Source organism: Pseudophryne corroboree, chromosome 10, assembly GCF_028390025.1.
Source record: "Pseudophryne corroboree isolate aPseCor3 chromosome 10, aPseCor3.hap2, whole genome shotgun sequence".
Lineage (NCBI taxonomy): Eukaryota > Metazoa > Chordata > Amphibia > Anura > Myobatrachidae > Pseudophryne > Pseudophryne corroboree.
The window spans coordinates 296,648,630-296,663,712 of record NC_086453.1 but is presented as its reverse complement, the minus strand read 5'-3'; the positions used below and the strand labels follow the sequence as shown (position 1 = coordinate 296,663,712).

The window sequence follows — 15,083 nt, the reverse complement described above, 5'->3', positions numbered from 1 at the left end:
GATACCCTGGACAGGGACAGTATTTTATTTACTATAGAGCATTTAAAGAATGCATTTCTATATATGCGAGATGCACAGAGGGATATTTGCACTCTGGCATCAAGAGTAAGTGCGATGTCCATATCTGCCAAAAGATGTTTATGGACACGACAGTGGTCAGGTGATGCAGATTCCAAACGGCACAAAGATGTATTGCCGTATAAAGGGGAGGAGTTATTTGGGGTCGGTCCATCGGACCTGGTGGCCACGGCAACTGCTGGGAAATCCACCGTTTTTACCCTAAGTCACATCTATGCAGAAAAAGACACCGTCTTTTCAGCCTCAGTCCTTTCGTCCCCATAAGCATATCTGCCCAGGGATAGAGGAAAGGGAAGAAGACTGCAGCAGGCAGCCCATTCCCAGGAACAGAAGCCTTCCACCGCTTCTGCCAAGTTCTCAGCATGACGCTGGGGCCGTACATAACCCCTGGATCCTACAAGTAGTATCCCAGGGGTACAGATTGAAAAGTCGAGACGTTTCCCCTCGCAAGTTCCTGAAGTCTGCTTTACCAACGTCTCCCTCCGACAGGGAGGCAGTATTGAAAACAATTCACAAGCTGTATTCCCAGCAGGTGATAATCAAAGTACCCCTCCTACAACAAGGAAAGGGGTATTATTCCACACTATATTGTGGTACTGAAACCAGAAGGCTCGGTGAGACCTATTCTAAATCTGAAATATTTGAACACTTACAAAGGTTCAAATCAAGATGGAGTCACTCAGAGCAGTGATAGCGAACCAGGAAGAAGGGGACTATATGGTGTCCCGGGACATCAGGGATGCTTACCTCCATGTCCCAATTTGCCCTTCTCACCAAGGGTATCTCAGGTTCGTGGTACAGAACTGTCACGAAGAAAATGGACGACCTCCTGATAAGAGCAAGGTCCAGAGAACAGTTGGAGGTCGGAGTAGCACTATCTCAAGTAGTTCTACGACAGCACGGGTGGATTCTAAATATTCCAAAACCGCAGTTGTTTCCGACGACACGTCTGCTGTTCCTAGGGATGATTCTGGACACAGTCCAGAAAAAGGTGTTTCTCCCGGAGGAGAAAGCCAGGGAGTTATCCGAGCTAGTCAGGAACCTCCTAAAACCAGGAAAAGTGTCAGTGCATCATTGCACAAGAGTCCTGGGAAAAATGGTGGCTTATTACGAAGCGATTCCATTCGGCAGATTCCACGCAAGAACTTTTCAGTGGGATCTGCTGGACAAATGGTCCGGATCGCATCTTCAGATGCATCAGCGGATAACCCTATCTCCAAGGACAAGGGTGTCTCTCCTGTGGTGGTTACAGAGTGCTCATCTTCTAGAGGGCCGCAGATTCGGCATTCAGGATTGGATGCTGGTGACCACGGAGGCCAGCCTGAGAGGCTGGGGAGCAGTCACACAGGGAAAAAATTTCCAGGGAGTGTGATCAAGTCTGGAGACTTTTCTCCACATAAATATACTGGAGCTAAGGGCAATTTATAATGCTCTAAGCTTAGCAAGACCTCTGCTTCAAGGTCAGCCGGTATTGATCCAGTGGGACAACATCACGGCAGTCGCCCACGTAAACAGACAGGGCGGCACAAGAAGCAGGAGGGCAATGGCAAAAACTGCAAGGATTTTTCGCTGGACGGAAAATCATGTGATAGCACTGTCAGCAGTGTTCATTCCGGGAGTGGACAACTGGGAAGCAGACTTCCTCAGCAGGCACGACCTCCACCCGGGAGAGTGGGGACTTCATCGGGAAGTTTTCCACATGATTGTGAACCGTTGGGAAAGACCAAAGGTGTACATGATGGCGTCCCGCCTGAACAAAAAACTGGACAGGTATTGCGCCAGGTCAAGAGACTTTCAGGCAATAGCTGTGGACGTTCTGGTAACACCGTGGGCGTACCAGTCGGTGTATGTGTTTCCTCCTCTGCTTCTCATACCCAAGGTATTGAGAATTATAAGACGTAGAGGAGTAAGAACTATACTCGTGGCTCCGGATTGGCCAAGAAGGACTTGGTACCCGGAACTTCAAGAGATACTCACGGAGGACTCATGACCTCTGCCGCTAAGAAGGGACTTGCTTCAGCACGTACCATGTCTGTTCCAAGACTTACCGCGGCTGCGTTTGACGGCATGGCGTTTGAACGCCGGATCCTAAGGGAAAAAGGCATTCCGGAAGAGGTCATTCCTACCCTGGTCAAAGCCAGGAAGGACGTGACCGCACAACATTATCACCACATGTGGCGAAAATATGTTGCGTGGTGTGAGGCCAGGAAGGCTCCACGAAGAAATTTCAACTCGGTCGATTCCTGCATTTCCTGCAAACAGGAGTGTCTATGGGCCTCAGATTGGGGTCCATTAAGGTTCAAATTTCGGCCCTGTCGATTTTCTTCCAGAAAGAATTGGCTTCAGTTCCTGAAGTCCAGAAGTTTGTCAAGGGAGTACTGCATATACAACCCCCTTTTGTGCCTCCAGTGGCACTGTGGGATCTCAACGTAGTTCTGGGATTCCTCAAATCGCATTGGTTTAAACCGCTCAAATCTGTGGATTTGAAATATCTCACATGGAGAGTGACCATGATGTTGGCCCTGGCCTCGGCCAGGCGAGTGTCAGAATTGGCGGCTTTGTCTCACAAAAGCCCATGTCTGATTGTCCATTCGGACAGGGCAGAGCTGCGGACTCGTCCCCAGTTTCTCCCTAAGGTGGTGTCAGCGTTTCACCTGAACCAGCTTATTGTGGTACCTGCGGCTACTAGGGACTTGGAGGACTCCAAGTTGCTAGATGTTGTCAGGGCCCTGAAAATATCGGTTTCCAGGACGGCTGGAGTCAGGAAAACTGATTTGCTGTTATCCTGTATGCACCCAACAAAATGGGTGCTCTTGCTTCTAAGCAGACGATTGCTAGTTGGATGTGTAGTACAATTCAGCTTGCACATTCTGTGGCAGGCCTGCCACAGCCAAAATATGTAAATGCCCATTCCACAAGGAAGGTGGGCTCATCCTGGGCGGCTGCCCGAGGGGTCTCGGCATTACAACTCTGCCGAGCAGCTACGTGGTCGGGGGGAGAACACGTTTGTAAAATTCTACAAATTTGATACCCTGGCTAAAGAGGACATGGAGTTCTCTCATTCGGTGCTGCAGAGTCATCCGCACTCTCCCGCCCGTTTGGGAGCTTTGGTATAATCCCCATGGTCCTGACGGAGTCCCCAGCATCCACTAGGACGTTAGAGAAAATAAGATTTTACTTACCGATAAATCTATTTCTCGTAGTCCGTAGTGGATGCTGGGCGCCCATCCCAAGTGCGGATTGTCTGCAATACTTGTACATAGTTATTGGTACAAAAATCGGGTTATTATTGTTGTGAGCCATCTTTTCAGAGGCTCCGCTGTTATCATGCTGTTAACTGGGTTCAGATCACAGGTTGTACAGTGTGATTGGTGTGGCTGGTATGAGTCTTACCCGGGATTCAAAATCCTTCCTTATTGTGTACGCTCGTCCGGGCACAGTATCCTAACTGAGGCTTGGAGGAGGGTCATAGGGGGAGGAGCCAGTGCACACCACCTGATCCTAAAGCTTTTACTTTTGTGCCCTGTCTCCTGCGGAGCCGCTATTCCCCATGGTCCTGACGGAGTCCCCAGCATCCACTACGGACTACGAGAAATAGATTTATCGGTAAGTAAAATCTTATTATTATTACATTTTATTTATAGGGCGCCACAAGTGTTTCGCAGCGCCGTACAAAGGACAGTACAGGGAGACAAAACTTAGCATAACAGTAAATAAATAACAAAAATGGAGTGCAGGTAACAAAGAGCACCACAATTCTCAAAACATAATACAGCTTAGATGTAAGTAGCGAAGGAGTAATCATTGTACTACTTGGGGCTGGCGGCCATAGATAGAGAGGGGCCATTTACCAGCACGAGAAAAAGCAGGTAAAGATGGTCGCTAAGTGAAATGTGTCAAGAAGAGGGCTTAGACGAGGAAAGAGGGCCCTGCTCTGAAGAGCTAACAATCTAGTGGGGAGGGGCAACAGACAGATGACATGAGGTGCAAGCAAGCAGGTAGAAGCCTGATGGTGGTATGCGAGCAAAGCAGAGATGTCCAAGGCATGGGGCAGGGGGATGGAGGAGCAGCCTAAGGACTAGGTTATGCATTGGAGGGGTACGCTTTGATAAATAGGTGGGTTTTCAGTGCCCGTTTGAAGCTTTGCAAGGTTGGGGAGAGTCTAATGGAGCGGGGGAGCGCATTCCACTGAAGGGGTGCAGCACGGGCAAAATCCTGAACTCGTGCATGGGAAGCAGTGACCAAGGCAGAGGAGAGGCGACGGTCATCAGCCGACCGTAGTGGGCGGGAGGGTGTATGAAGGGAGAGGAGGTTGGAGATGTAGGGAGCAGTGGAATTAGAGATGGCCTTGTATGTGAGGGTGAGGAGTTTGAAGAGGATTCTGTAGGGGAATGGGAGCCAGTGTAGATTTTGTCGAAGGGGAGTGGCAGAAGTGGAGCGGCGGGAGAGGAAGATGAGCCTAGCTGCGGAGTTGAGGACAGATTGGAGGGGAGCAAGTGAGGCCAGTGAGGAGCACATTGCAGTAGTCAAGACGCGAGATGACCAGTGAGTGGATGATAAGTTTAGTTGCACTCTGGGAGAGGAATGGCCTGATGCAAGCAATGTTGCGTAGCTGGAACTGACAAGATTGCGCCAGAGCTTGGATGTAGGGTGCAAAGGAGAGGGAGGAGTCAAGAGTGACGCCCAGGCAGCGGAGTAGGGAAACGGGGGAGATGATAGTGTTGTCAACAGTGATAGAGATATTTGTAGGGGGTGTTGCTCTGGCTGGGGGAAAGATAATAAGTTCAGTTTTATCCATGTTGAGCTTCAGAGAGCGCTCAGATATCCAGGAGGAGATGGCAGAGAGGCAGCTGGAGACCTGAGAGAGGACAGAGGGGGACAGATCAGGAGAGGAGAGGTAGAGTTGTGTGTCATCAGCATAGAGGTGGTATTGAAGGCCAAAGGAGTTAATGAGCGCACCCAGGGAAGAGGTGTACAGGGAGAACAGAAGGGGGCCTAGGACAGAACCTTGAGGGACACCAACAGGAAGGATGGAAGGGTGTGAGGTGGTTCCGGAGGCAGACACAGAGAAGGAGCGGTTAGTGAGGTATGAGGTAAACCAGTCAAGGACGGTGCTAGAGAGGCCAACATTTTGGAGTGTGCGGAGGAGGAGAGGGTCCCCTGACTTAGTGGTTGCTACAGTATTAAGCAAATCCTACAAATAGATGATGATGTGGATACAACTACTGTGTCTAAGAAACCTGATAAGTTTAAACGTCAGAAGGTAACTAAAACATTACCACAGTCTGACCATGTAGTAGACATACGTCAAGAACCCTGGTCTTCGCCAGGAAAAAAATTCTCCCTATCTAAAAAGATGGTAGCTTGTTATCCTATCCCTTCTGAGTTGTGTAACACAAATGGGAAAATTCACCGCCGGTGGTTTCACGTGTCAGCCGTCTCGTGGTGTCATCTACTCTACCTGTCACCACTGTCGCCTCACTGAAGGAACCGACAGTTAAGTGTGTGGAGGGTTGCCTGAAGTCTCTATGTACTCCCTTACAGCCTCCTGGGCTGCAAAACGAATTGAAGCGTGGGTTCAGGCATTAGAGGAAGAGCTGCCTCAAGATATATCTGACACTGCCAGACAATACCTGTCTCATATTACCACCGCCGCCTATTACATTCAGGAGGTGTCTGAGGCAGGTGTGTTGGCGGCCAAGGCATCGACTACATCCATCCTGACTCTCCGTATTCTGTGGTTGAGGTCGTGGAAGGTGGACCTGGACTCCAAAAAGAATTTGGAGGTACTCCCTTTTAAGGGTGACATCCTATTTGGGGAAGAGCTCAATAAGATTGTGACTGATTTAGCGGCTGCTAAGACTGCTTTTCTCCCGAATACTAATACTTCTGCACAGAAGGCAAAAGGTACCACTTTTCGCTCCTTTCGGCCTCAAGGGAAAGCAAAAGGTCAAGCATACCTGAGACAATCCCGTGCTTCTATAACCACTAAGCCCAGGGAAAAACAATCCTGGGCTGCCCGTCAGCCTGCTTCTAAACACGACAAGCCTGCTTTATGACGGGGCAGGCCTCCCTCTGGGGGAACCCAGGGTGTGAGACCGACTTCTGCGATTCACCCAGGTCTGGTTAAGGACTACTTCAGGCCAACCAAGATCTCGTGCATCTTTGCATACGCCTCCTGAGAAAGATGGTGTCCGCCTACGAGGCAATTCGGTATGGAAGATTCCATGCCTGTCCGTTCCAGCTAGATCTGCTGGACAAATGGTCAGGGTCACACCTGCACATGCACCAGAGGATATACCTTTCACCAAAGGCCAGGATTTCCCTATTGTGGTAGTTGCAGATCTCCCACCTGGTGGAGGGTTTGACACTTCGGATTTCAGGCTTGGATTCTGTTGACTACAGACGTGAGCCTCCAAGGTTGGGGTGCGGTGACTCACGTGGCTCAGTTCCAAGGAAAGTGGTCTCCTCAGGAGACTTCTCTTCCGATAAATATTCTGGAACTCCGAGCAATTTAAAATGCCCTGCTACAGACCTCTTCTCTCCTTCAACATCAAGTCATACAGGTCCAGTCGGACAACGCCACGGTGGTGGCCTACATAAACTGTCAGGGAGGGACAAAAAGCAGGGGCGCAATGCGAGAGGTGTCCCGGATTCTCCTCTGGGCAGAGCGCAATGCCAGGGCCATATCGGCCATATTCATACCGAGTGTGGACAACTGGGAAGCAGACTTCCTCAGCGGACACGATCTTTCATTGGTGGGGCTGACGCAGATCGACATGATGGTTTCTAGGCTCAAGAAGCTGCTGTGCTACTGCTCCCAGGACAAGGGACCCACAGACCACAGCGGTGGACGCTCTGACAATACCGTGGGTTAACCAGTTGGTCTACTTGTTCCCACCAATTCCTTTCATTCCCAGAGTTCTAAAAAGACTAAAACAAGAACGCGTTCAGGCAATTCTGATTGCCCCAGATTGGCCCCGCAGGGCCTGGTATGCGGACCTCCTGGCCATTTCCCTCGAAGAACCCTGGCCTCTTCCGCTTCAGGAGGATCTTCTTCTGCAAGGGCCGTTCGTCTATTAAGACTTATCGCAGCTACGTTTAATGACATGGAAGCTGAGCGGGAGATTTTGGCCAGAAAAGGTCTCCCTGGCAAGGTTATTTCAACTATGATCCAAGCCAGGACTGTGGTCACGTCCAAACATTACCATCGTATATGGAAGAAATATGTGTCTTGGTGTGAGGCTCGACAGTACTCTACTGTGGCCTTTCATCTGGGTCGGTTCTTAATCTTCCTGCAGGCAGGTGTGGATATGGGTCTACGCTTAGGCTCCATCAAGGTTCAGATCTCAGCCTTGTCTATTTTCTTCCAGAGACAATTGGCTGTTCTCACTGAAGTCCAGACGTTCTTGAAGGGTGTCCTTCATATGCACCCACCCTTTGTGCCTCCCACAGCGCCGTGGGATCTTAATTTGGTTCTGACCTTTCTCCAATCGGACTGGTTTGAACCTTTTACACAGGGTGGACATTAAGTATTTGACATGGAAGACTGTCTTGTTGGCCTTGGGCTCAGCAAGTCGTGTTTCAGAATTAGGGGCCTTGTCCTGTAAGAGCCCTTATCTCGTGTTCCACAAGGATAGAGCAGAGCTCAGAACTCGCCCGCAATTTTTGTCTAAGGTGGTGTCTGCGTTTCACTACAATCAGCCGATAGTGGTTCCTGTGGTGTCTGACACGTCTGTTACGCCTAAGTCCTTGGACGTGGTTTGGGCTTTGAAGGTTTATGTCAAGAGAACAGCTCGTCATAGGAAATCTGATTCACTTTTTGTTCTCTATGACGCTACGAAGATTGGTTGTCCTGCCTCGAAGCAATGAATTGCACTTTGGATCAGGCTTACGATCCAACAGGCTTACTCGGCAGCTTTTCCACTGCCGAAGTCTATTCAGGACCAACTACACAAGGTTGGTGGGTTCTTCCTGGGAGGCTGCCCGTGGTGTCTCAGCTTTGCAGTTATGCCGAGCAGCTACTTGGTATGGTTCGAACAAGTTTGTAAAATTTTACAAGTTCGATACCTTGGCTACAGATGACCTTCAGTTTGGTCAATCGGTTTTGCAAGGGTCTCAGGGCTCTCCCACCCGGTCTGGGAGCTTTGGGACTACCCCATGATACTAGACCATCCCAGTAACCCCATAGGACGTTAGAGATAATAGGAATTTAATACCTACAGGTAATTCCCTTTCTCGTAGTCCGTAGGGGATACTGGGCGCCCACCTCTGTGCTTCGCTGTTTCTGCAAGTTGTTCTTCTTTGGGTCTGCTGTTGCTGTCCCTAGTTTCAAGATGTGGTTAGCGTTGCTGTCCTTTTGTGTGCCGCTTTGTTTCTCACCACTTTCTTATCTATTTTCCTCCTCTCAAATTATGTCTGTCTCCTCGGGCACAGTTTTCCTAGACTGGGTCTGCGGGAGGGGCATAAAGGGGAGGAGACGGCACGCTGAAGAAATTTTTAAGCGCCAGGCTCCAATTGACCCCATCTATACCCCATGACACTAGACCATCCCAGTATCCCCTACGGACTACGAGAAAGGTAATTACTTATTTCTATTTCCTATTTCTCTTTACAATAATCCTACAATATCCAATAGAAATCAAGAGTTCTAAAAATATGTAGCACTTTTCTTAATGTAATGTTGCTCCTGGTTCCTTTCTTTATTCTATATACTTTGTTAATGTGTTTCTAATGGATGTGTAGAATGGGGCTTTTTCTTTGGGTTGCTGGGAGGAAATGTTTGCTAACCTTAGGTTAATACAGCGGGGCACAAGCTCACGTTTAATCCCCAGCATGGAAAGATGTCCTAGCTGGAGGCACACAGACAATTGTCCCGTCCTGCTGATCTTAGTACGTAATGTCGTGGTGAAGGGGAAGCCCGAATTGGGAACAAATTCTCCAATGGCAGCACTGGTGCAGTATCCTGTCCATCATAGTGATACATAAAGGGACGGTGCTGCCACCTAGAGAACACTGTATGTCAATAGAAAGTCTGTGTGTATGTGTCGCAAAACAACGTAACCCTTCCTCCGGCTCGTGTGTACTTAAGTGAAAGTCTAAATACTTCCCACAATGCACCGGATGGGAACCAGATGCTGGAAACATTAGTACTGGCTGCTAACATTCGTGCTTCTGGTTCAGAGTCTGCAAGCTGCATGCAGTTACACCATCATGATGCGTATCCTAGGTTCAAGAGATCAGTCTGAAATCAGATGGATCCCTGTGTACTACCTACCACTCGGCATAGCCCACAATTCCACCTACCTGTGATCGGTATCCGTTCACATGGTCGACCATGTTATGGTCGACAGTCATTAGGTCGACCACTATTGGTCGACATTGACATGGACACATGGTCGACACATGAAAAGTCGACACATGAAAAGGTCGACATGCGTTTTTTAACTTTTTTTTCTTTTGGGGAACTTTTCCATACTTTACGATCCACATGGACTACGATTGGAACGGTAAAGTGTTCCGAGCGAAGCGGTAGCGGAGCGAAGGCGCCATGCGAGGGGACGCGGTGCACTAATTGGGGTTCCCAGTCACTTTACGCAAAAAAAGACACCAAAAAAAGTTAAACTCATGTCGACCTTTCATGTATCGACCATTTTCATGTGTCGACCATGTGTCCATGTCGACCATGTCAATGTCGACCAATAGTGGTCGACCTCATGACTGTCGACCATAACATGGTCGACCATTCATACCGGAACCCCTGTGATCTCCCCAATACCACCCAGCTACCTCCACACAGCTGTAAGTGGAGGGGTAAATTACCTGCGAATTGTTAGTATAAAAGTGAAAATAACATTACAAATGAGCAATATTAAGGCTTTTCGATGGTAATAGTACATAGGTGAAATCAGATCCTGTTATAAAACTTGTTTCCCCTCTTCAGAAATGAGCGACCATTTGTATGTGAATTCTGCCACCATGCTTTTACCCAGAAAACCAATTTGAACATGCACCTGAAGACTCACACGGGGGAGAAACCGTTCCAGTGTCACCTCTGTGGCAAGACGTTCCGGACACAAGGTGAGACACGAGGTACTCCAGCCAAAAACTTTGGCGTGACATTTGTCAGCCAGCCTGGTGGGATATCCTACCCCTGCTGTAGACTACAAGGTTATTCAATGCCCCCTGCCAGATAATGTTTAAATTACACTCACCATCTGATACAGGTTTCCACTTTCAGAAAAATGTGCTTTCCAAAATGTTCATGTGACTCGCCCATTATATATACATTGGCACCTGCAGCCAATGGATGTACAGCCCTGTAGGACACAACTTTTTGTTTGGTCTAATAAATTATATTAAACAGCATTGCTTCCTATATTTAATATAATGTGTGATGGTGGTAAAAGAAGTCTAGGGCAATAGCTGTACAGAAAGCAATCACAGCACATAGTATTGAGTGTCTCCTCGTAGTAAGCTTACAGGCAGTGATCGGTGAGTAACTGTACTGTCAGTGGGATTCTCTCAGGAAGTGGGAGATAGACCAACCAATGAGATGACAGAGAGTGTATGTGTGTGTGAGCCTTAAACTACTGATACCATACTTACCTTAGAACAGGTATTTACTTTCCCATCAATCCCTTTGCTGCTCTTACACTCACCCAGATACATGTCAGAGAGGTGGCCATTGAACTTGTATTACAAGTGCTGAATCTCATCCTCTAGCTGCAGCATCTTGACCTAAATCCTAGTGGATCAAACTAAAAGGTTTCCCCACTATAAAGTCTATTTACTTACTGCACTTCTTATTATAAACTGTTTCAGTCCCTTTAAACTCTCAGTAATTACAGCAGAGTTCCAGCACTTGCCGTTACCTCTGCAGTACTCCCAAGTCCTAGCTGTATGCGATCAGTATAGTAATTGGTGGAATACTTAGGTTCTGTCTGACTGTACTGTGCTATACTATTTAATAGAACAGAATAGAGAATATTACAGTTGGGGATTTTGTATTTCAATATATATTTATTTTTGCTGTGTTATGGGTTTTTATTCCCACATGTTAAAAAGCTCACAAAGTGCAGTTTTGATCAATAAATATACAATTAAAAATGCAAATACACTATAGACAGAGGGCCTGACATAGAGTAGGCAAGGGAACGGGGTACATATAGATAAATATAGAAGCGCTATGTGTGTAAATATAGAGTGCTAATAATGCAGCCTATACAGTGGTTGCAGTAGTATACACATAGATGACTGGTTATAACAAATTATGAAAACAGCTATTATAACCAATGATGTTTTAGCTCTTGATATAGTAGATGACATCCCGTCTGCTTCCAAAAGTAAGTGGACAAAGCTGTCCCTATCTTACCCTTATCAAGTTCCTTCCAATATCCATGGTTCTCCGCTGTGCATTGGAGATACTCAGCGATGGCTTCTACTGTGCAGGGCCTGCGACAGGGGGGTACAAAGGGGACAACTGTACCGGGCCCCAAGGATCAGAGGGGCCCCAAGTATATGCTGATAAGTACCCGGCAGGGATGAGAGCGAGCTGTAGGGGGTGTTCTTCAGTTTGCCGGCTGTCGGGATCCCGGCGCACAGTATACCTGCGCCGATATCCCGACAGCCGGCATACCGACACTTTATCTCCCTCTCGGGGGTCCACGACCCCCCTGGAGGGAGAATAAATAGCGTTGCGCGCTACCGTGCCCGCAAGGGGCTTATTTGCGCTCGCCACGCTTTCGGTATGCCAGCGGTCGGGATTCCGGCGCCGGTATGCTGGTCGCCGGGAGCCCGGCCGCCGGCATACAATACTACGCCCAGCTGTAGGCGGTGCGGCCACAGCCCCAGAGTGACAGGAGCCTCTCACACAAAGTGACTGTGCGGAGTGAGTGTGTGCCTGCTCTGTTGCAGGCAGTTATGGGACATTTAGTAGAAATGTGGGCGCTCAAGGAAACTTTAAGTACAACGGCTGCTGGTTTTGTAAAAATAAAATGACATTTATCGGTACAAATAAAATATAAAAAAGAGAAAATCAACATGTATTATTTAGTTGCCATGTGGCAGCTACAACAAATTAATAAAACAGATTACTATGATATTGCAATGGTTAAAAAAAGGTTAATATACTAGCAATCTCTGTGTCCTGGGTCCCAGGACTTTAAGTAATATTTGTGCACTGTCCCAGTTTTTATTTTGTTAGTTCTTTTGCATGCATGCTTTAAACTGTTAATAATAGGGAATTGAGTGCTGTTAGTGGCTCAGATGTACTTTGCGGGAAATAGAAGAAATAAGGCTGTAGATGAAATAGTGCCTGTTTATACTTCACCAATTGGTGTGGCTAAGTGCCAGTCCCGCAACTGTCTCCCTCCAAACAGCTGGCCGCACTGCGGCGGTCTTTCTTAGGTCGTGCCTGGTGTGTTTGGCACTGTGTCCTGTAGGCCTGTATTCTGCTGCTTCGGGAGCGGAGACAGTGAGCCGTCTGTGCAAAATCCTGGGCAGCAGGGGACGCCGCAATGCCGCGGTTCACGACTTCCGGTTACGGTGCTTCCGGCTTCCGGTTATGCGGTCCACCTGCGTTCCACTGTTGTGCAAGTCACCTGACGCGTTTCTCCGCCTACACAATGGGCGGTTTCTTCAGAGGTATAGCTTAGAGGTGATTACGGTCTCTTTTTATACCCACTTATCCAACCTTATTGGTTACCAAAACAGGAGGATAATTTTTAACCCTTTCTAAGTGATTGCGTTTTTCTAAAAACAGAAACCAGCAGTATGTCAGCAATAGCTGAACCTTATTTGTATTAACCATTACATACAAATAATCAATAAGCAATGTTTTAGTATACAACGTTATGTGAGCATAATGAGCTCATTAGACCACACTGAGATGCAAATGAAATATATATAAATTCATATAAATTCATACAAAACATTATAAATAATGATTAAATAGGAGTAATAAACCTATATGAAAATTATGAGTCCAATCAATTTAATAAATTATACTCAATGATAATAAAAATTTTTTTTTTTTTTTTTTTTTTTTTATTTATATATATATATATGGGAAATAAAAATGGATTCAAAATAAAATATATGGTAAGCATAAAATAAAATAAAATAAAGAATAATGAATAAAATTAAATAGAAATACAATATATAAAATATATGATATAATCATTAGCTAATCCTGCAAATAATAAATTTCTCAGACAAGAGAGGAAGAGGGGGAAATAGAATAATATAGCACAGTATAAGGGAAATTGGAGAGCTACATCTGGTGTCTCTATCCTTATATTGTATACATCATATATATCTTCAGTATAAATAGATTATAAGGATATATAATTGTATCGTAGACCAATAGTACAGATGATAAATTTCTTGGACATGAGTGGGAGAAGGGAATAGAGCACAGCAGGGAAAGGAGGAGAGAACCGCACCTGATGTCTCTATCCTTATATCATATGCATCATATACAACATAAACATCTTCAGTATAAACTGGATGTTTTAAACTGGTTAGATAATTATAACCGTAAACCCTTTGTAATATTGGTGCCGAAACATTTGAACAATGCTACCGGTACTAAAGAATTTTTAATAAGATGGGAGATTCATTTTACAGATATTAAATAATTAGTATAGTTATATCAACCCCTTATTTTACCCCTAACCTACCAAATTAATGGATGCAGCCTATACAGTGGTTGCAGTAGTATACACATAGATGACTGGTTATAACAAATTATGAAAACAGCTATTATAACCAATGATGTTTTAGCTCTTGATATAGTAGATGACATCCCGTCTGCTTCCAAAAGTAAGTGGACAAAGCTGTCCCTATCTTACCCTTATCAAGTTCCTTCCAATATCCATGGTTCTCCGCTGTGCATTGGAGATACTCAGCGATGGCTTCTACTGTGCAGGGCCTGCGACAGGGGGGTACAAAGGGGACAACTGTACCGGGCCCCAAGGATCAGAGGGGCCCCAAGTATATGCTGATAAGTACCCGGCAGGGATGAGAGCGAGCTGTAGGGGGTGTTCTTCAGTTTGCCGGCTGTCGGGATCCCGGCGCACAGTATACCTGCGCCGATATCCCGACAGCCGGCATACCGACACTTTATCTCCCTCTCGGGGGTCCACGACCCCCCTGGAGGGAGAATAAATAGCGTTGCACGCTACCGTGCCCGCAAGGGGCTTATTTGCGCTCGCCACGCTTTCGGTATGCCAGCGGTCGGGATTCCGGCGCCGGTATGCTGGTCGCCGGGAGCCCGGCCGCCGGCATACAATACTACGCCCAGCTGTAGGCGGTGCGGCCACAGCCCCAGAGTGACAGGAGCCTCTCACACAAAGTGACTGTGCGGAGTGAGTGTGTGCCTGCTCTGTTGCAGGCAGTTATGGGACATGGCAGCAGCGCCGCTGGCCAGGATTCCCGTGCCCTGCATTGGCATCTTCTGGTATGGTCTGCTGTGCAGTGTTCTGGTCTGGGGAGTGCAGCACAGGTGAGTCTCTCCCCGGGGTAAGGGTGGCTTGGAGAGGGGATACAAGGCTTTGGGATAGGCTGGGGGAGCTGCGAATGCAGCATGGAATCATTGGGGGGAGACAGACTGTGGGGTGTGTGGGAGGAAGGAGAGAGAGAGAGACGTAGACTGTTGTGTGTAGGGGGAGGAAGGAGATATATACATATTTATGTATTTGTATAAATGTATATTTCTGCAGCGGGGTACACTGGGATTCCACAGGGAATACATCAGGGTGTAGAGTTGGATCTTGATCCGAGGCACCAACAAGCTAAAGCTTTGACTGTTCCCAGGATGCATTGCATCGCCTCCTCTATAACCCCGCCTCCAGGCACTGGAGCTCAGTTTGAAAGTTGGTGCTTGCAGTGCAGGTCACTAACAGGTGGGGCTGCCTAGCGCAGCCCTGAAAAGAGCTTTTTAAGAAGACTTTAAAGGCCGCAGCACTTTATATGTCATTGTGACATACTGTGCTGTGGCTCCA

The 15,083-nt window shown here is 47.3% G+C and overlaps 1 protein-coding gene across 7 annotated transcripts in view; it reads left to right on the top strand.

Annotated features, from left to right (window-relative positions):
• ZBTB48 (zinc finger and BTB domain containing 48) overlaps positions 1-15,083 on the top strand; it is a 67,891-nt gene that overhangs the window by 42,210 nt on the left and 10,598 nt on the right. For 5 of the 7 annotated variants that reach the window (XM_063943401.1, XM_063943398.1, XM_063943400.1 and 2 more), the window contains exon 8: positions 10,022-10,170. In XM_063943401.1, the coding sequence (XP_063799471.1) occupies positions 10,022-10,170 (149 nt within the window). The remainder of the gene's footprint in view (positions 1-10,021; positions 10,171-15,083) is intronic. The other 2 variants (XM_063943402.1, XM_063943404.1) reach the window with 1 other exon arrangement.